At 37.7% G+C, this 22,140-nt stretch overlaps 1 protein-coding gene across 1 annotated transcript; it reads left to right on the forward strand.

Moving 5' to 3' along the window:
- Positions 1 to 4,683: 4,683 nt before the first annotated feature.
- On the forward strand, positions 4,684 to 21,614 carry LOC106538427 (bestrophin-1). The gene is made up of 7 exons (XM_014052907.2): positions 4,684 to 4,905; positions 10,768 to 10,922; positions 11,844 to 11,921; positions 15,134 to 15,286; positions 16,212 to 16,292; positions 17,190 to 17,341; positions 19,417 to 21,614. The coding sequence occupies exons 1-7, from the start codon at positions 4,743 to 4,745 to the stop codon at positions 20,597 to 20,599; spliced, it is 1,965 nt and encodes a 654-aa protein (XP_013908382.2). The 5' UTR covers positions 4,684 to 4,742; the 3' UTR covers positions 20,600 to 21,614.
- Positions 21,615 to 22,140: the final 526 nt, after the last annotated feature.

Below are 22,140 nucleotides of genomic sequence, written 5' to 3' on the forward strand. Positions count from 1 at the left end.
TTAAAGTATGAGATAAGAAACAGAAGAAAATACAAATTTGGTTTGCATCAAATCATGGATGATACTACTTGGAAACCTCATGAATTTTTGCTGAAATTGAAAAAAAATGAATTGGTGATTTATGGATTTGCTGATTAAAAACAGTTGAATATGGGATAAAGAAGAGCATGTTGTAACTTTAAAGAAGGAGGAGAAATAATGAAGTATTTTGTAACTGTTGTAAAGAAAATTGGAAGCTGCTTCTTTATGCCCTATATATTTTTCCTTTTTTCTACCTGCAATGTCTTTTCTACTTCTTCTTTTCTCTCTTCTTCTTTATTAATTTCATTCTATGTCATTTTCTATTTATCTTTTACTTACCAGTATGTGAAAATATTTAAAAAAAAATTTAAAAAAAACTTTCATTATCCTTATCCTTATCATTTTATTTCCACGAACATTCTTCCTAAACCATGCTTATATACTGATTCATACATTGCCTCTTCTTTAAATTTGGGCTTCTTTTTTTCTTTCTTCTTCACCCTTTCATTCTATATTTGTTTTGAAATTTGATCCTTGTACATTCTCATTATAGGCACAAACAACTCACTTTTCTATTCAGCGCCCATTCATTCTTGACACTGTTCCTTTTTGTTTTATCATATACACATAACCCATTCCTACTGCATTCAATTAACTTAAATATTTCTCCTGATATATCCAATTTTTGCTTCCATATAACAATGGACAGTTTGGACAGTTTCAAAAGCATTTTCATACCCAACTCTTTTCACTTCTTTTGACAAACACCTATTCTTTACAACAGCAGAATACATACTACCTCCTAGCTTTATACCAACATTTGCATTTCTTAAAATGTTCTATGCAAGAGCCATTTCAATTTCAAGCAATATATAAATGTTATATATGAGGGAAGGTGGGTGGATGGATGGATGGATGGATGGATGGATGGATGGATGGATAGATAGATAGATAGATAGATAGATAGATAGATAGATAGATAGATAGATAGATAGATAGATAGATAGATAGATAGATACTCTCATCTTCAGTAAATATTTTACCAAGGCATACAAATTCATTTACTTGCTCCAGTTTTCCCCCAATTATATATAATATATCATTCAATATTTCTGGGTGGTGGTCAACATATCTCCCCAGCAAACTTTAGGATGAAAAATAGTATAAACATTAGAACTTTATGAAAAGCATGTAATCCATCATGTTGAGCAACTCCAGGCATGATGCAACTGAGCCAGGAGAACTGTCTCAAAGGAAAACTATGACTTTCATAATCAAGGGAAAAAATGATGTCAAATATTGCATTCCATTGCATTCTGTCTTAATCATTTGTCCCGTGTGTGTCTCTTTGAGACAAGGACACAGTGTAGAAATTATCTCCCATCTCATACTTTATTTTTTTCACTCTACCGCACAGGGTGGACAGAATCATCCAATCCAATTATTGCTAGCCAAAAACAAAACTTCAGAGCAGTATTGCTGATTGCTTGGGGCAATGTAGAAAAGGCCCTTTGAAGGATCAACATGCTTTAATCTTCCTTTTAAATCTGTAAACTTTTTCCTGGGCAGCAGTTCCAACCAGAGTTGTGGTACTGCCTAATAAATGACTTTTTCTGTGTTGTCTTTTTTTAAAAAAAAAAAAAAATCTGTGCTTCAATTATGCCCCAATTTGGAGAAGTTTCTCTATAGTGTTACCTCTTTTTTATAGAATTACAACTACCTCAGAATTATTCTTAAATTCTTTCCTTGTCTGCAAATAAATGCTCTGGCATTTTTCATGTTTGTCTGTCTTTCTCTCTGTGAAATTCTGAACACCGTTTTTGATCTCTGAAATTACCTAAGAACACCATGGGCTGGTGCATGGGCTAATTGGTTTGCAATTACTTTAAAATACTGTTTATGTGCCTTTATCATCAGATTTTTTTTCATGTTCTGGAAAGTACTTTATAATATAAGGAGATATAGAGCTAGTCTTTCTCTCCTCCCTCACTTTTCTTTCTTCCCTCATTTTGTCCAGAGGTTTGCTGGTTTACTCTGATTAGAACTCTTGTCTGATCACTTGTAGATGATTTGGGGAAATAAATTGGAAGTTTATGCAGTTAGACTAGGATTATGGCTGCCCTCACTGGATATAAGATTTCTACAATGCATGGTATATCAGGAAGTATTGAACTTGACTTAGCCCGAAGTTTGCATTGACCATTATTTGAGAGAGTGTACTTGAAGATATATTTATGTATGATGGACTCTGCTTGTTTCATTCTTGAATTTACCGTGAATTTTTTGGGATGGTGGTAGTCTTTTTATGGATCTTTCTTCTTGTTTAATTTTTGCCATGCTGCTTTTGTTTCTAGCAGGCCCTGTGATGACAGTGACCTACACATACCGTGTAGCTGAGGCCCGCCTGGGCACCTTTTCACAGCTTCTGCTACAATGGAAAGGCAGCATTTACAAGCTTCTCTATTGTGAGTTATTAATCTTCGTATCACTTTACTTTGGCATCAGCCTCATCTACAGGTGAGCATTTCCAGTTCTCTAAACCTAAACGGAGGCGGGGAGTTGTGTAAAGGGAAGATCAGTAGCTTTGTCCCTCTTAGTCTGGTTGTTACTTCTGCATCTTCTGAAGACGTATAATGAGCCAACGCCTTTCAAAAATTGTTTTCTACTCTCCTTTCTTTTCTCCATGCACTTCTTAGAAGATAAACTGTGTGGACTAATCTTAAACAACAGTACTTGCTTCTAGGAGCACATTTCATGAAAAAGATTTTCCTTTGGAGGGCAATTCATATGATGTAGTTCCTTATTTCTGCTTTCCCACTGCTTCTTTAGTCTTTTCCCCCCATAAAAATGTTTAAGATATGCTGTTTAAGGATTTGAAACAATACAATTGCCAAATAATAATGGCAAATCCATGTTTCTAGATTGAAAATTCTTTCTCCCTGGGCCCCCCAGCAGTATGTAAAAATAAATAAATACCATCACCCCTTTCTCTGACCATCTGAGCCTAAAAGCAGCAGGCACTTGTTTAAAAATACACAATATTTCTCTATAATGGCCTTCATGAGCTGGGCACCCTTTAGATATGTCAATCTCAGCCCGCAGAATTCCCATCATATGTGGTCATTGGGGGCATTCTGGGAACCAAGACTGCCCAGATTAAGGAAGGCTGCTTTCTATAGCCTATTGTGGCAGTTGCAATTCATTGTTACCATACATACATTCTCACATGTGTAACCACTTTTTTTTAACAGAATCAAAGTAGCTAGTTGATGATTAATAAAACAGGGTATTTGATCTGATACAAAAAAATCTAATCAATAGTGGACCGTAATTGCTAACATTCCTATAATAAACCACAAAGAAATTGCTACCTGCAGTAAAAATTACACATCCCTGGTTTAAAGAATAGTCTTTGATTGGTTAAAAAAGTGGTACTTTCCTATAGCAAAAGTGCTGCATTAGCACATGTTATCTGTGTGGAACAAATAAAAAAGATTGTAATTTTGCAAAACCGCAATAACAATACTTAATCCCCAGTATATACAGGAATGGACCTGAGTAATGAGTCATAGAGCAATTAATATTTTGTTTGTTTTCACCAATAAGAAATGTTTTTGCAGTTTTGAGACATATTACAGTGATGTGCTTGATTACAGGTTAATTCTGAATGACAGTCAAAGGCTGATGTTTGAAAAATTAGCCCTTTACTGCAATAGCTATGCTGAATTGATTCCTGTCTTTTGTCTTAGGTAAGATTGCAAAAATGTGTCTTTTGTCTTAGGTAAGATTGCAAAAATGTGAGACAAATGCTATAAATGTGGAGTCTCCTTATATATATTAGTTAATTGATTTATCTCCAACAAGAACTAGCTCTAACTTTAGTGCTTGAGGCAGAATATCCAAATGGTGTTTCTGATTTTCTATGCGACCTTTTAAAAATCAAGTATAAATTAAAGTTTGCTGAAACCCACTTAAACCAAAGTCCAGTTGAACTGGCTGTCTCTAAGATAATTTATACACCATTACCTCCAGTGGGTTCCAACTCACTTCATTTTCAACAGAGGCAAAATAGAGATTAAAAGATAAAGTCATTTGTCTGCATTTTTATATTGGTAACATTATGGAAGTTGGTTATTGTTTCTTTTTTCCTTTTTTTTGCTTCCCCAAAAAAGTGTAAGGTTTTATTGCTCTTTTAAAAAAGATAAGAACTGCAGAAGGTGGGGGAAAGATGAATTATACTTTTTTTTTTAAATTTAGAGCAAGTGTGATGATTTACAAACCTTTCCCTATTGCAAAATGTTACTGCAAGATACTTTGCAATGCCTCTTCATTTATGACCAGTATTTTTTATCTCCAGGTGATCAAAAGGTTGAAAAATGAATGACAGTTCTCAACAAGAGTTTAATTGAAGCATTACTAATACCATTCTGCCATTCAGGCAGTTATTTCTCCCAAGACAAAATCTTTAGGAAAATAATTTTGATTTTTATTATTATATATTCTGAAAATAAATTTGGGGCTTTCACCAAAGCCTCGGTTTTGTTAGAAGAGCATGTATTTTCTGGACAATCAAATGCAAAAAAATTGGATTCTGTCCACAGAAAACTGGCTGATTTTGAGCTGTGCCTCACTGTCCTTGTTCCTTTCTAGGCTTTTATGTAACTTTAGTGGTATCTCGCTGGTGGGGACAGTACGAGAGTATCCCATGGCCTGACCGCATTATGAATCTGGTTTCAAGTGGTGTGGATGGGAAGGACGAGTATGGGCGTCTTCTGCGGCGCACACTCATGCGCTACATTAATCTACTGAGTGTGCTGATCTTGCGCTCAGTCAGCACTGCAGTCTTCAAGCGGTTTCCCAGCATGGAACATATAGTGACAGCAGGTATGCATTGCCAAAACAAATCAACAGACACTAACTGGCTAGGATAAAATGCCATGGAAGTTGATGCACCTCCTAATGATGCTTCTGAGAATTCTGAAGTTGACTGAACTATTTCCATTAGTAATTCCTTCAGATTCTGTATAATAGACTGTAACTCATGCCAGACCTTCTGGGAGGAGATGATGGAAGTTATATTCCAATACATCTGGAGATACAAGATTAGGGGAAAATGGCTTACCAAGATGCAGATATGAAGAATAAATAAATGTTTATTCATTACAGTTCCATTCTACTTGCCTTTTCTCCAAAGAATTCACAGCATCATATGTAGTTTTTTTCTTTATTTTATTCTACAAAATAGCTTAGAAATGCTTGCCAAATAAGGCCACTTACTGAGTTAAAGGACTGACAATCTAAAATGACCTTTTCCTGATATCCCCTCCCTAACACTGCATCTCAATACCATATTCAATCTATGGAGTATTCAATCACTTGGAACAGTTGCAACTGTTGTTTACAACGAATCTCAGATCATAAGAAACTGGGTTTGATTATCTGAGAGAATATTACTGAGTCATTATGAGGTTTATAAAAGTCAGCCCACCTTGAATACTATCATTTAAAAATCCAAGTGCTTAACATTCCTTTGTCAAGATCAAGATTCTAGCTAGCCACATACCCACATAGATAATCCTATGGATATCCATTAATCTTATTCCAGTACTGGGTGATATACTCAATCAAATGAGAAGGGCTATGCAGACTTGAATGATCACCAATTGTGTAAAGGCATTCTTTTAAAAAGGATTATTCCAAGTAGCTTCAGCAGTTTTCCCAGATCATTAAGACAATCAGAGTACTTAGAGTAAGATCCATTCAGTTCTGAAATCAGATCCTAGATTTAACAAAGAATATTTCTCAATGAAGATTCTCAATCCTCCAGGCAGACATATCTAACAATTGTTGAAGTTGTCTGAAGGTTGAATCATTGCAACTGGACTAATGTTTAGTTTCAGAGATGTTTCACAGCCCATCCAGGCAGGGTCCTCAGGCAGCACAAACAGTTAGACAGAGAGTCGTTGGAATGTACTAACTCCTGCCACACCAACCTGAGGGGATTCCAACATCTCTGAATCTAAAAATTAGTTCAGCTGCAATGTTTCAACCTTTAGACAATTTTAGAAAACCTTCAGACATCTCTGCCTGGATGATTGAGAATCTTAATCAAAAATTTGCAACACATTTTGGGGAAGAATCCCCTGAGGTTGGTGTGGCAGGAGTTGGTACATTCCAACGACTGCCTAACTCTCTGCCTTGTGAAGAAGCTGCCTGGTTGGGCGGTGAAATGTCTTTGAAACTAAAAATTAATCCAACTGCAATTATTCAACCTTCAGACAACCTTCAAACAAGGAATCTTGTAATCCAGTAACATGTAATCAGGTGGATGTACTGCGTCATCCCTAGATCTACAGGCAAGTGTGAAAGTTGGAGGCTGTTTTGAGAGGTTGTTTAAGCTGCAAAGCTATGCATTGACCAAATGATTAGCCCTATCAGCTCAAAGGCTGATGGATCTCATGGAGGCAACTCTGGGGTATCTAAAGGCTTTTTCCAACCAAGCGAAAATTTTATGTCAGGAATTTCTGCAATCAATCACTATGGGGAGGAAAACCAGTAGCAGTTTTCTGAGATAACCAAACCACACCCTTACTGGCAGTTTCTACTTGGCTAATAGGGCCAAGTAGAATTAATACCAGCAAACTATCCTATGCCTTCCAACAATCAGCTTGGGTGGGTACAAAATTGGATTTTTAATTTCACTTGCAATGTTTTGTTTCTGTTGGATTTGTCTGTTGTTCTAATGTTTACATTTTTCCTAATTCTGGTGTACTGTGTATTTTTATTGTTTTGAGAATGACTGTAAAAGTTTACACTGATGAGCTTTATGAAAATGATATTAATAAATCAATCCAAGAAATGCTACCACTGCAGTCCAATATTTCTGTTCTGGGAAATAAATCAAATTAAATTCTCTATAGCTAACGCTAAATAAGAATAGTTATTTGGACCTGATGGCCTAAATGCCACCTTCCAACTATACAATTTTTGTGTAAATGGGTGTTGAGGTATAGCCTAAAACTACTCAAATTCATCTCTGCATTGTCCGGGGGGGGGGGGAGTATCTTTCAGTCATATTCAATTCATATATTGTAAATTGTTCTCCTCCCCGCTCCCCCACACCACCAGAAGTGATTATTCATTCAGGTGGCAGATATGGGAAATCATACCCTATGAATTCAGTTCAAGGATTGTTCTGTGAATTGTCCTTCACGTGTCCAAGAGGGCTCTCCAATGCAACTTCCATTCCAATTAATACTGTAGATTGCTCCATTTTCAACATGGTTCCATAAAGCTGGTGCCTTTCCATGGCCCTTCTTGCTTTCATTTCTCAGCTGAAAGCTTATTGCCTGCCTCCTTGGGAAAGTAGCAGGCTCTCAGAACTCTCTAGAACTGGCCTTAGTCTGCGAAGACCTAATGGTTTCGGGAGGGGTATTCTTCAGTTGACCTTTCAGTTTCTGTTAGGCAGGCCCTGCTGGCTTGAGTCTCTCCTGCTTACTCTGCAGAAAGATCCTCAAATCTTTATTTGATGGGACTACTATCTTTGTCTCCATTTTTATCATTTTTTAAATTGCTCCCTGCAGGCCAATAACTTTTCTTACTACATAAATTCTAAGTTGTCTTTAAAATATCAAATAGCCTTAGTTGTTGGGTCCCCTGCAAACGTATACTTAACTATAGACTGACTTCCCAGCTAAACTTAAGAGTTGCACCCAACACTCAGAAGTATCTCCTAATAAATAATGCTGCTATATAATTTTAATAATAAGCAGATCCACCACAGGATGGTTTTGTAGTCCCCCTAGGCATGAAACCTATGTATGATAAGTCCTTCAGATGAGCTACAGCTCACAAAGTGAATTGTTCTGCCTCAAGAGGTGTAACCTGCTTCAGCTGGCTCTTTAGCTTCATAAACACTTTAGAAGCGAGGAAACAAATCTACATGTCTTCTTCATTGTCAGAATGGGAATTTAATTGGACTTCCTGGTCTCATGAATTCCAACGAAATGAAACATTTGTTGAAAGATCGGCACAGCCCCAATAAAGATGGATATATGAGCACCAGATTAACAAGCAAAAGAGAAATTTCCTCTGTGTGTGTGTGTCTTTCTCCAATACAATTTGTAGTAATGGGGCACTATCTAGTGGCCATTCTTCACTCTACTTCTGCCTTTTATTTTCCCTTGCTGTGATCACCCCCTCTTTGGCTTAGAAATGTTTATTTAAAAAAAACAATAATTTTCCAACAGTGCACAAGGGTGTGACATATAAAAGAGCAACTGACTCTCTTTTTAGAGTTGAAATCTGAAAGTATAATTTGTTAGTAAGGGAACAGAAACTCCATAATAAAATTCAATTTTAGCGTGTGTGTGTATGTGTGTGTGTGTGTGTGTGTGTGTGTGTGTGTGTGTGTGTGTGTAAACTTTGCATAAATGGCAAGACTGTTCAACAATTTTTTTTGAGATTCAGTCAATGAAGTCCAGTTTCCTAGGGGTAAATTAGGCAATTGGAAATACTGTAAATGGCTTTTTTCTTCCACTCAGTGGGAGTATAATGGCAGAAGTAAGAATCCTACTTTACCTCCAAGTACTATGGTTATAGATCCTAATTCTCTGTGTGTATAGCCGTAGTTTGTGCTAAGCCACAATATTTAGTTGTGAATTCTGATTGAAAAAAGTATAAATGCAACCATTTATTAGTTTATTCAGCAAATGACAAGACTTTGAACAATGTCTGAATTTGTAATTATGTGGGAATGAAGGCTTAAGAGACCAGGAAGAGCCACAGCCACAGGAATGGTAGAATAAGAGGTAGCTCAGCCTATGAGACAGGAATATGGCCATGGCAAATATCTTGGAAAGGACTGTTTCTAGTTTCTTGAGCTGTAAAGGTTAGAAGAGAGAGATGTACACATTTACAAACTTACAAGACTTGTTTAATGTAATCTTACAATAAATATAATTGATACATCGGGGAGTGCTTTCTGTCTGGACTATCTTGCAGGGCTGACAGAACTTAGCTATTTGTTTTAACCAGAGATTGTTGGACACACTATAGTGATCTGGTTTATATGTAGCACTAAGCCATAAATCATTAATTTACAAGTCATAGTAGCTGGACTCATGTCTCTTGGTAAGCCAAAATAAGCAGCTCGTCTTGTAGTATAATCAAACTAATAGTGCAATCTGTGCAATTAGCCTACAAACCTAATCTGGTGAACATTTATTTTAATTTTAGATTGGGAAAAAACATTTAATTATTTTGTTGAAGGAAAGGAAAAATTCAATGAAATGATCATAGAGTGAGGATTTTGTGCCTAAATGATACATAAGGGATGTGTATGAATATCACCTGATTATCATCTATCTAGAAGATGGATGGCTTCAGTTGTATCCCAAAGGAAGTTATCATCAGAAAGCTCCTCTCATGAGACTTTCTACAATCAGGAAATACAATTAATTGTAGCTGATGGAGAGATGAGTGAAGAGAAAACAAATTACTGAGTCTCATTACCCTACAACAATAAAATCAACATATAAATATACTATTAGAAGTTTGAAAGATACCTAACACACCCTGAGAATGATGTAGAAAGAAGTCAAAATCCTTTTTTAAAACTGAAGATCAGAGTTTGACTAAGCATTGAATAGTTGGTGTTCTATGTTTCATACACATTTATTTATTCAATATCTATTGCTGCTCATCTCAAACAAGTTGTCTGGGTGAGCAATTATAAACTCAATTAAAAGCCAAATTCAAGTACAAGACAAAAAAATTAAGGCTCAAACTGGGAATAAATGGCAGAATTAGTAGAAAGTAGAGAATTCTGTACCCTGCAGTCATTGTCAAGAATAAAGTTCTGCCTCTGTCTCGATTGTAGTATTAATTTTTGCTGTATCTTTCTGCAAATTTGAACTTGATCTGAGCAAGGTTCTAGTGAAGCAGTTCTTTTTAACTTTAATAGCAGGTACCCAAGGACACAGCATACCCAACTTACCAGCTGAGCCAAGTAATAGACTACACAGATGCAAATAGAACAAGATGCACAACAGACTGTGAGTTTACAGCTGGACAATTGCTCCTCAACGGAAATGGTCCAATCAGTTAGCCAAGCTGAATGTGGTCAGATGATGCTTTGTCATCCATAAAAGTGGAATACACATCAGCAACACTAGTGTGATAAGAAACTGTGTGGCTACATAAATTATTAATGGGCTATGGAGTAGATATACCAAAGCCAAGAGTATTGTCTGAACGCAATGAGGAATGTATTCATGCTGAACACAATCCAGGACAACGCACAAAGGTTCATATGAGCAACACACAAGAAAGGGGACATGGACCTGAAATACTGCCCATTGGCAGATATGATGGCAGATGAATTCACTAAGCTTTTATTCAGAGATTGACTCAGACCACTTTGAGAGATGATGGGAGTGCTAGATTATTGCGTGAGTGTAGAAGGGACATTGCAAGTGTGACTTTAGTTGTACTAACTTTCAGTACCTCAAAATCTATTACCAACTTAGATGCATTGGGGTATAAATAGATAGATTAGAATTTCCTCTGTGTTCCTTCTTTAGCTCTTACTGTACTTTTCTCATGAGTTTCAAACTTCTTCCTACCTGTTTCTTAAGCATAGTTGATTGCTTGATTCTCACGTGAAAGGATATAGTTAGTTGGAGTTAGCCTGTCCTCCCTGTATTTCCTACAGTAAATTTCTACCATCTCTTTCTATCAATGTAGGCCTGATGACTCCAGAAGAACACAAGAAGTTTGAAAGTTTAAATTCAGCCCATAACAAGTTTTGGATCCCATGTGTCTGGTTCTCAAATTTGGCAGTGAAGGCACGTAATGAGGGGCGAATCCATGACAGTGTACTCCTTCAAGGCATCTTGAATGTGAGTCAGATATACATTGCATGTGTCATGCTTTGAATTCATTACCTGACATTTTTAGTCTCTCAGCAGAGGAGAAGCTCCAGCAAAACAGCTGTTATAGTTCAGCTTTCTCCATGCTAGAGACCTACTATTGTCAGATAGGACTGTACACCAATTTAGATTTTTAAAGGGAAAAGGTAATTTGGTTTATTTGTGGGCACTGACAGAGCAATTGCCAGTGGTTCCTTAAAGACCTATTTTTCTGGGTTTGCATTGCTGCCCTTCAAAACTGCAATTCACTCCTGGGAAAAGATAAATTGGGTTTAAGGAAAAGTTCTGAATTTCCATTAAATCTCTCCCTCTAGCTCTCTCTCATATTGCAACATTCATCATTTCAACTATTGGACCTGCTAAACTATAGACTGTGGAGGAGCTAATAGCTCGACAGCACCATGGTGGGAAAGGTTGCCATAAATTAGTGTTTTTCAACTTCAAACAAGGCCTCAACAACTTTTAGATGTGTGAACTTCAACTCCCAGAATTCCTCAGGCAGTATAATTGATGCTGGCTATGAAATTCTGGGAGTTAAGACCACATACCTTAAAGCACCTGAGGTTGAGAAACTCTGTTGTACACAATCCAGAATGGATAGCATGATAGGAAACCTAGAATCAGAGGTGCAAAGGAAAATGGAAGATTAATATAGAGAAATTATCAAGTTCTTACAATTCTACTACTTGTACAAGACTTTTTGTGCTGTGCTCAGTGTTATACTCTCCTAGCAGCTAAACACACTGGTCTAAATAAAAACACTTTAGTAACACACTTTTCAGAGATTGCTGACAGTGACATGGATAACAAAATACACATTGAAATCGTGAACTGAAAATCCTATGGTGACATTTTATTTCCTCTAATGGTACTTTTCCTTCCTTCCAACAGGAAATGAACACATTGCGCAGCCAGTGTGGGCGTCTCTATGGATATGATTGGATTAGTATTCCCTTGGTCTATACACAGGTGAGAATTGTATTTCCACTGTATTTTTGTCTGACTGCAGCCAAAATTACATCCCATTTATAAGAAAATAGATCTCATATGTGCTTCATATTAAGCCTTTCTTATAGCTTAGTTGAACTGTTATCTAACTTTCCTATAGGGTTGGTGTGTTCCAGATATTTTTAATTAAACAATGTCATCTATTCAGACCTTAGATATATGCCTTCTTTATAGGAGCACTGTCTTCTGGGACATGGTTCCCTCCTGCCCAAGATCCAAATGGTCTCCATTCTACTGTTGTTTAGAAGGGCCTTTAATATTTATCTCTTAACCCAAGCATTTGACAAGGGAGAATGAGACTCCTTCCTTCATTGTGTTTGCCAATTTTTAATTGAGTGTTATAATTTCTTTTGTTGTGAGCCACTCAGAATTATTGAAAGTCAAGCAGCATATAAGTTTCATATGAAATGTTCTGTTCCCATTATAGATCCAATGGCTTGTTGTTCCCATTGATTTTTTTTTTTTGCCTCTGTTTCTGATCACTGCCACTCAGCTGATTATCTTGCAAGGGAAAGGATATAAAGCCTCACATTTTGAAATATGCTTGAATGGTGGTGGAATAAGGAGAACTACTTTAACATTGACAATATCTTTAAGCCAGCTTCAGTTATGGGTTGGGGATGAGATAAAGCCAATATCAGAAAGGTTGAGCAGAAAAACAAACTAAATAAACATGTATTGCTAAAACATGTTTGTGCCACAGTTAAGAACAAATGGGGAATGACCACTATGTATTTAAGTCAACATGGTTACATGTGTGCTATGCACCAGCTGTCACAAACCAAGCACACTTTTTTCCCTGTATCTATGTTTTCCTTAGGAAAAACAGGAAGCTTTGCATGAGTTTCCAAGAGGTCCTATTTTTTCTGGGGTCTTAAGAGCAGTTTCTCAGCTATTGGCAAACATTCTTTGGCCTCTAATGATAGCAGCCTGCATGCAGAGCATATTTTTATCTTCTTCGAGCACCAGGCAGATGAGTTGTTTAGCTCCACCCAACCCCCAGCCTACTGTTCAGATAATGTATTTAGACTCTATGGCAGGGGTAGTCAACCTTTTTATACCTACTGTCCACTTTTGTATCTCTGTTAGTAGTAAAATTTTCTAACCGCCCACTGGTTCCACAGTAATGGTGATTTATAAAGTAGGGAAGTAACTTTACTTTATAAAATTTATAAAGCAGAGTTACAGCAAACCCCTACCACCCACCATGAAAGCTGGAATGCCCACTAGTGGGCGGTAGGGACCAGGTTGACTACCACTGCTCTATGGGGTGGAAGTAGAATCCATTCCTTGTGGACCAATAAGTATAATGGGAAATTCATACTCAGCACAGCTAGGTCCCCTACAAATCAAATCCAAAGTAGATGAAACCAAGACCTGATGCCCATGGAAATTTGCTTGGTCAGAGCAAGTCACAGCATTTATGGAAACTAGCCACACCACTTTTGGAGAGCCTTTGTTGCTAGAAACAGAATTGAGTAGAATGGATGAAAGACAGCTTGTGTCTTGCATGACATCTTTACATTCATGTTCCTTTGAATATAATGCAGCCCTTGCTTCTTCTGCCCATTTCATTTCTATCCCTTTCTTTATGCCTTTTTCTCATTGGCTGGGTTGTGCCGATGGAGTCCTGTTAACTTTTTCAGACAGAGTAAAAAGTAAAACAGCAGAAACTGCTGCTTTAAGCTATCTGCTTAAAGAAACAGGTAATTAGGCAACAAGGCAGCCTTAGTAAGCAAGTCTATTAGTACAATATAGAACAATAATAAGTGTTGCCACCTTTTACTAGCACACACCCCAAATAATGGTTTTGTTTCTAGTAGTCTACAAATCTCTTATTGCAAGATGGCATTCGAGTTTAAGTTGCTAACAAAAAAAAAATTATTAAAAAAAATTAGCACATAGTCATGCATATGTAGCTTTGAGCCAAGGTTCAAATTGTGGAGTTCTTCTGGACTGCAGCAGAATAAATAATAAAATGTCTGCAAGCAAACAACCAAGCTCAGAGAGCACCAAGGACTCCACAGTTCCACCCATATATTATCTTCTAGAAGTTCAAATGTATCTTTGTGTTAGCGAAATGTAAGCAATGGCAGGAACAAAATCTGGATTCCAGATTTTATTTTATTTATTTATATCCTGCCCTATTTTATTTTTACAAATAACCCAAGGCATCAAACATATACAATGTACCTTCCTCCTCCTATTTTCTCCACAAAAACAACCTTGTGAGGTGGGTTCATCTTAGAGAGAGACTGGCTGGACCAAAGTCACCAACTGGCTTTCATGGCTAAGATGAACTCTTGCCTAAGGTGGGATTTGAACTAATGTTCCTTAGCCAAATGCTTTCATCACTAGACCAAAGTGGCTTTGAAAGCCAAAACAGGTTGTTGATGATGTAGAATTTATATGGAATATTAGCAGTGGTAGCCCTAGGAATGTGCCATCTGGGATGTGAAACTATAGAACAGCGTACTGACTGTACTGTATTTTAAAATCTGAATTAAGTAGAAAACCTCCCCACAAAAAAGGGATGTAGCTCTTCAAAATCTTTATAGCTTTCCAAGAAATATTTCCCCCTCCAGACAACAATTCAATTTCATTTTATTATTTTAGTAGCCCTAGCTGTACCATGAAAGATCTTTATTTCCCCGTCAAGAAAGGGAGTAGACTAGGAAAATACAGGAAGATATAAATTTAAGGTTGTAAATGGAATGAAATATATGCTAAGATACTGCAGAAAGTAGGCAAAGGTTATATTGGGAAAAATTTCATGAACTGAGTTTAAATGAACATGGTTTAAATAAGCAAAAGTGAGGCCTATGTTATGTGGCCTGCAGCAGGCATTTAGACGTCTTTGGGTTAGAAGTGACAGGACTTTTCCAAAAGCACACACAACATGAGATGTGAGAAGCTGTGCTTGTAGAGGATATTGAATTGTTGAACTAGTGACTGGAGTGTAAATCAGTGGGCAACTATGGCCTCTTTACAACCAGAATTCCAGAGCCACACAGGGACCTTAATTGCCCACCCCTGATATAGATAATAGTATTTCTGCTCCTAATAGAAGGGTATTTTGGAATGACTTCTAGTTCTATATTGCTCCTCAATAGAAACCTATCCTAGTAAATCAGGGTTATTAAAGAGATCCTAACAATGTTTCTTTCTCCAAGGTTGTAACAGTAGCTGTTTACAGCTTCTTCCTTGCGTGTTTAATTGGTCGGCAGTTCCTGGATCCAGCCAAGGGGTATCCTGGCCATGAAATGGATCTCTATGTGCCCATTTTCACATTCTTGCAGTTTTTCTTCTATGCTGGCTGGCTAAAGGTCAGTTTAATATGGAATTGTCCTCCGGAGAATTTCTGTTTGTTGGGATAATATTCTGGAGTTTGTTCTTGAATTTCAAGTGCCAAAACTCTGTTCTGCATTAGATAGGACCAGCTCAAAATTCTAATGAGAATCCAATAACATGTAATAGAGGTACAGGTCAGGGGGTGGGTTCCGGCAGGCACTACTGCCGGTTTGTTCATGGGTGTGCTTTGTGCGCACGTGTGCTTTGCGCACACACATAGGCTTGATGTGCACTGCACACACATGTGCAGTGCAATAAAAATTGTTCTACGCATGCACAGAAGTGAAAAACAATATAGTGGCACGTATGACGCCACCCAGGGAACAGGTTTGGGGGTGTGGCAGGCCTGGGTCGCTGCTGGTTCCACTGGGCCGAACCGGTAGGAACCCACCACTGGTACAAGTGTGCTTTTTTATATGTTATGAAGTAAATGGTGAAAGGAAAGTGATGTAGCCCCCTCATTCAGTGGTGGGATTCAAATAATTTAACAACCAGTTCTCTGCCCTAATGATTTCTTCCAACAACCAGTTACCAAACTGCTCAGAAAGTTAACAACCGGTTCTCCCGAAGTGGTGCAAACTGGCTGAATCCCACCACCGGCCTCATCTACTCCTCTTTTACCACAGCAATCCTTAACTCCAGCAGTATTTTTTCCAGGCAGTTTCTAAATTCAGAAATGAGACTGATAAAAAATTGACGAAAATAGGAAATCTGCAAGCTCTTTAATAAATACAAATATATTGTTGCTTCCTTTTCTAAGAGTCTTAGATTATCCTACTCTACTAAACTTACTCCTTTTTCCACTAACAGGTAATGTCACTTTAAATATAAGAGTGCAATATATTTTGCTGGACCACCACTGAGTCTTTTTAAAATCTTGTCCTTATTCCCATTTCACAGGTAGCAGAACAGCTCATCAATCCATTTGGGGAGGATGATGATGACTTTGAAACTAATTGGCTTATTGATAGGAATCTGCAGGTGAATTGAAGAGCTTGGGATATATCCTCTCTGAGATGTCTCAAAAATATTCTGTAATTCATGATATGTAACTTTAGATGAAGAAATAATAACACAAATTATAACTTAATATATCTTCTTTCCCATCAATGCAATATATGCCTAATATTCAAAGGAAATATGTCTGTGAAAAGTTTTATGTTAAGTTCCTCTTCTTTGAGCATAATACTTGTCAGATATGGTGTTACACCATCATAAAAACTTGGCCTAAGATCAGCTTCTAAAAACCTGTATTTTCATCTTTTACATATAGTAATTTTCAACATATATTCTTTTACTTGCTTTCTGTGGGTGGATAATTTCTGAAAACTTGAAATGTAAACTCTCCCATAGAAAGTTCTTACCAAGCATTAACAGAATAATAGAATGGCAAAGTTGTGGTAACCTCGAAGGTTTTCTGTTCCAACTCCCTGCTCAAGCAGGAATCTGTTTCATACCATTTTAGACAAATGGTTGTCCAATCTTCATTCATGCTTTCTTGCCTGTTACTCATTCTTATCAATCATGAAGTCATATTTTTTTCTAAATGCAAAAGAACCAACAGCCAAACTGCTTAGAAAGAGCTGCACAGTCTATGAAACATCTAGTCCTGAAGTGAACCTTCGGGGTTTAACAGGCCTCCTAGTTTTGCTGCTAGTTTGGGGCTTGAGGCCTTATCAAAGCCATAATTCATTCTTATCTTCATGCAGAACCCATTATCATAAGCTATCCAGTTACTAAATGGCAGCAGTCCATAATTGTTTCTTAGATTGCAGCTGTCTCCAAATTATTAGAAATGGGTGCTTTCTCAGAAATGGAGAAATAAAGAACAAACACCTTCAACTACTGCAGCTGAGATAGTGTGCCATATCTTGGCAGGTCTCCCTTATGGCTGTGGATGAAATGCACCAGGACTTACCAGCATTGCAGAAGGATCCATATTGGAACGAACCAGACCCACAGCCACCTTATACTGCAGCAACAGCAGAATATAAGAGGACATCGTTCCTTGGATCAACTTTTGACATCAGGCAAGTGAAGCTACAGAAAATAACCACAGAGATCCCTTTTTTGTCATAGAATATACGTACATCTGCAGTAGATTCTTCCCTGTGGAACATCATGACTCTCTAGTGTTGTAAGAGGACTTATACACAGCTCTGCAGTATGGATTGGACCTGTTCAGGGTTTCAGCCAGCCATGCCAAGCTTGGATATTACTGCTTCTTCTCCCTCCTTAACGTCAACAGTCAGAAATAATTCCATGCACATTAAACATGCTCATTTGTCATTTGACTATCCCAAATGTGCTCCCCCCCACCTCAAAAGGCAACTGACTTCGTTTTTTCTTTGAAAATGTTTTGCTTTCTCACCCAAGGAGCTTCAGAACATCGTTCTTTGTCACTAATTTCTTGTTTCTCTTTGGTTGGTGGATGTCACCATTTTATCTATAGGTTTCACTCTCAGCAAATATATATCAGATTGACACACACCTGTGTTTTATACCAGATTAGCAACCCAAATTGTTTCATTTGGCTAGTTTAAGACTTGAAGCTTTTTGATACAATACTCCTTAAAACAATTTCATTTCTCCCAACACAATTTTGTGAAGCTGATTTTGTCAACTTATCAGAGCAAACTGCTTCCTTTAGCCCTGTGCAGTTTTCTCCCTGAGTTCTTCATAAAACAAATATTGTTAACCAAAGATATCAGGTTATTGATATGAGGGAAATTGGTGGTTATGAAATGAGAAATCTAAATAAGCAAACAAATAAAATATTTATCACAATATAAGATTATCTCGAAAAAGATTACATTACTATTTTCAGGGATGAAATATCAGGACATATCACCACATTCAGCTTTTCTTGGTGTGTTATTTAATAGTTCATGGAGTTATTTTTTAAGCATCTACAATATTGCTCATAGTTAAACTATCCAAACCAGAATTACCCATATATAAGTAGCCAGAATCAGGCAGTCACCTCACATACATAATTTGGTATAACATGAAAGGGAAGCAAATGCTTCCATTATAGGAATAACAGAAATGATGTTCCAGCTTGGAGTTAGAGAGGCAGTTGGGAAGTTGTGAGCTTTTCTACCTAAGTGCTAAAATAACATGGCCAACTATAGATGCTGTGCATTTTGAACGGAATTTATAAAATGTACAGTGTTGTGGTATGCATTTGATGGGGTTAGTTTATATACATTGCATGAATTTTACAACTGGAAAGCCCTTCACTTACATAGTTAAAAAAGTAGGGAGATACATAAATACATATATACACACTCATTAGTTTGGGAGTACTTTGTTGTTCTGCCAAAATGTCTTAGGCAATCAAGAATGATTAATGTTGGCATTTTAATCATAACAAGCAGAGACAGCATTGGCCTTAGGAGTTGGCGTGGAAGGCACGTTTGTGAGTTTCTTGGGCCTGCTTCATCTCCTTCCTCCCCACTTTTCCTCCTATCTTCTCCTCTATCATTCTCCTCTTTAAGAGGAAGATATAAAGGGAGCATTGATGACAGAGAGGAGAAGCATGAGGAGGAGGAAGAAGAGGAGAAAGAGGAATTGCATTCAGTTGGTTTTCTTCATTGGTTCCCAACGTGATAAGCAACAAAGCAATAATAAGAAGGGATAAGTAAAAGCAACTGCCTTGAGAAAGTGGTGGACTCTTAGAGCTTAGTGTCCAATGCTGAAGGGCAGAGGGACCACTGAACCTGGAGATGGTGTTGCTGAGAGTCATCATAGCCTTTGAAGGACTTTAAGAAGGTTGGGAACAGAATGTTCATATAACATTCCCTTCGCTGTATAAATTTTATTATCAACAAAATTTTCATACCTTCATTGTAGTTGATCATTGGAGTCAATGATTCAGTAAACAGAACTATATAGAGAAATCTGAAGTATTGGAATGATTCTTGGGGTTTATATTTGCACTTGTCACTTACCCTACCTTGAATGAAAAGTGTTGATATGCCTGTCATATCACGTGCAGAGTCCCAGCTGCATTCTCCCCAGTGCCCAAAGTTTCCCCTGCAGAGTTTTGATTTCAATTCTCTTTTTCAATACATCATTGTATTGTACTGTTTCCTTTCTACAGCATGCAGAAAGAAGAAATGGAATTCCAACCCCTGGAAAAGATCAAAGAGAATGAGGAAGCAAGCCACTCAACACCATTGCTGGGGCACATAAGCCGCTTTCTGAATGTGCAATCCCCCACTTTTACCAGGTCACCAAGAATGAGCCTGATACGTCGGAGGAATGAAAATGTCTCTCCTTCTTGTTATGCTTATATGGATGTGGTTAAGCCTGGGAACCTCCAAAGTATTAACCAGCTAAGGGGAGACAACTCCCCATTAGGCATTGGTTCTCAAGATCAATGGGACACTGCTGCCAGTAAACTGAGAGAATTTGATGCCTTCACGTCAAGCCCTTTCTATGAAAGACCTGGATTCTACAGTGCTCCTCAGACACCCATTAGCTCAGTCCCAATGATCTTGCCATCCCAGCGTCAAAACCGAAAAAAACCACCTGCTCTCTCCAATATTGCTGCCTGTCCCACTTTTCTGAAGGACCATACTACTAGCCAGTCTCCTTGCAAAGCCAGTGATTTGGATAGGAGTGAGAACTTGGTTGGCTCAAAATCAAAGGAGTCTTTTCCATGGTCAGCTGAAAAAAACCATGTTTCAGATTCATTAGTCATGTCAGTTAAAGAAGATACCAAAAACGTAAGTTGGTCAAAAGAAACAACTCCCCTCGGAAGTCCAGAAGGACCTCTGTCCTCAGAAGACTCTGTAAGTACCAAGTTCCCCTTTGTGGAGTGCACAAGCCCTGAGTTACAAACCAGTTTTAAAAGCTTGAATAACCTGAAAAGCCACCAGCAACTTCCAGATAACATATCTCCAGACCATTCCAGCTTCCTTTATACTCATAACATCAAGACTCCTAATAGCAATGGCCCTGCTACTTTCTTTCCCTTCACCTCTTTGACTCCCCCAGGGCTTGAGCCATCTCACCGGAGCAAAGGAAATGCTGCTGTTGTCCCTAATTCAGAAGCTTCTCCTGGAGTTACAAAGCAAGATAGTTCAGCTGTTTCTGAAGCTGCAAATGACCCAGGAAGTATTTATTACACCGAGGAGCAGAGAAAGACCACCAGCTCTTCACCTAATGACTCTGGCATCTCCCTAGCAGAAAGAGACTTCGTGGGATTAATGGAAGTGATCATGGAAATAAGTGAGAATACAAGCGATGAAGGGAAGGGAGAGAAGGGACAATTCAGTTAAGTGGGCTCAAAGTCTTTTCATGTAGATGTGATGGGAAGGATTGCTTCATTATATTTAATAATATTATTCAACTTTTTAAGGGTAGCAAAAGCCCACGCTACAAAACAAGTGGAAATCAACATTTAGGCTGGGCAGCTCATTTCATAAATGCATATGTGCTGTCACTAACAAGCAAGTTAAAGGCAACTCATGGAATTTCAACACCACACAACTAAGGAAATAACTCTAATTTCTGCAGAGTTACTTTGATTCCATGTTTAATCTTTTGTTTGCTATTTTATCTGAAAGTACCAAAAAATGGGACCTTGCTGCCAGTGTTGTGAATGCACATCCCACTTCAGGGAGAGACAATTTAACTGGGATAAATCATATACCCAGTTGTATGATCATTGCGCAACGACACAATAACTTATTTTCCCCATCCTCCAATTACTTACAAAGGGGATTTTTTTCTCCTTGTGAATATTGCCAGTTCACTTAGCCAAACTATATTTATTAGATCCTAGAGGGATTCTGTTACACAAAATCATACTTCATGTGGATATTATCAGACAATAATTACAGATGAAGATTGGATAATGGCATAATGGTACACTCCAGTCAAATTGGGCAATACCAATATAACTCAACTCATCCAGTCAGTTTACAGCACCAAACTTTCCAACCCAAACCCTAATATTTTTATAGAAGTTAATATGGCCTTGGTATTAAGGACTTGATGGCATGGCCTGTGCTCCAGATGCCAAGAGAGGATGCAAATCTTGAAGGCCTTTCTGTTGCCTTACAGTACACAATTCTACCTTGACTGACTGAATAAAAAAGAAGTTGACATGTCAGAGGACAATATTATTTGGTCACTTTAGCAAATAAGATACCTATTGAAGGTCAGTTGGAAACTATGTAGGAGATGTACTGCTAGTTTCAATACGTTAAAAATGGGCCAATGTTTCAACAGTTTGAGAAATGTTGTTTTACTTGTATAAGATAACTTGAAAATAAATGGAGAAGTAGAAAATTGGAAGCTTCTTCTCTGGTAAAGTTTGAAGGGTTTACGTTGGGCTGTCTAAATCAGTGGTAGAATGCAAAACAATGTGGTTGTCTGCCACAGCTTGTTCATTTTAGATACTAACTATTTTTGATACTACATTGTATTCTTTTTGTGAGCAAAGGGTTAGGAAGAAAAAGTCATTTTTAAATGTTTGTTTATAATCTATTGGTAAAAAGCAGGTGAAAATAACATCTGAAACCAACTGAAGAAAAGGTTTCAGTTCCTTCTAACATAAACTGCACAGATATAAAGCAGACAGTAGTATCAAACCGATTGTGCCATTAATAAATACAATCAGACTTTTGCTAGGAGAGTGGGATAGGTGCCAGAATAACTGCAGCCAAGGAAATATGAAAAATCACGATCTGGGATTGGCAGACTGAAGAGAGTTCTCATCCTCTCTCTCTCGCCATCTCCCTCCCTTTCTCCCTCCCTCTTACCAAGTCAGTCTGGATTCCTGGCAATGCCGAGACAGGACCCTATAGCTTTGATG

The sequence above is a fragment of the Thamnophis sirtalis genome, unplaced genomic scaffold (genome assembly GCF_051295495.1).
Source record: "Thamnophis sirtalis isolate CommonGarterSnake01/CBP01778 unplaced genomic scaffold, rThaSir2_p1.2 scaffold_1, whole genome shotgun sequence".
Lineage (NCBI taxonomy): Eukaryota > Metazoa > Chordata > Lepidosauria > Squamata > Natricidae > Thamnophis > Thamnophis sirtalis.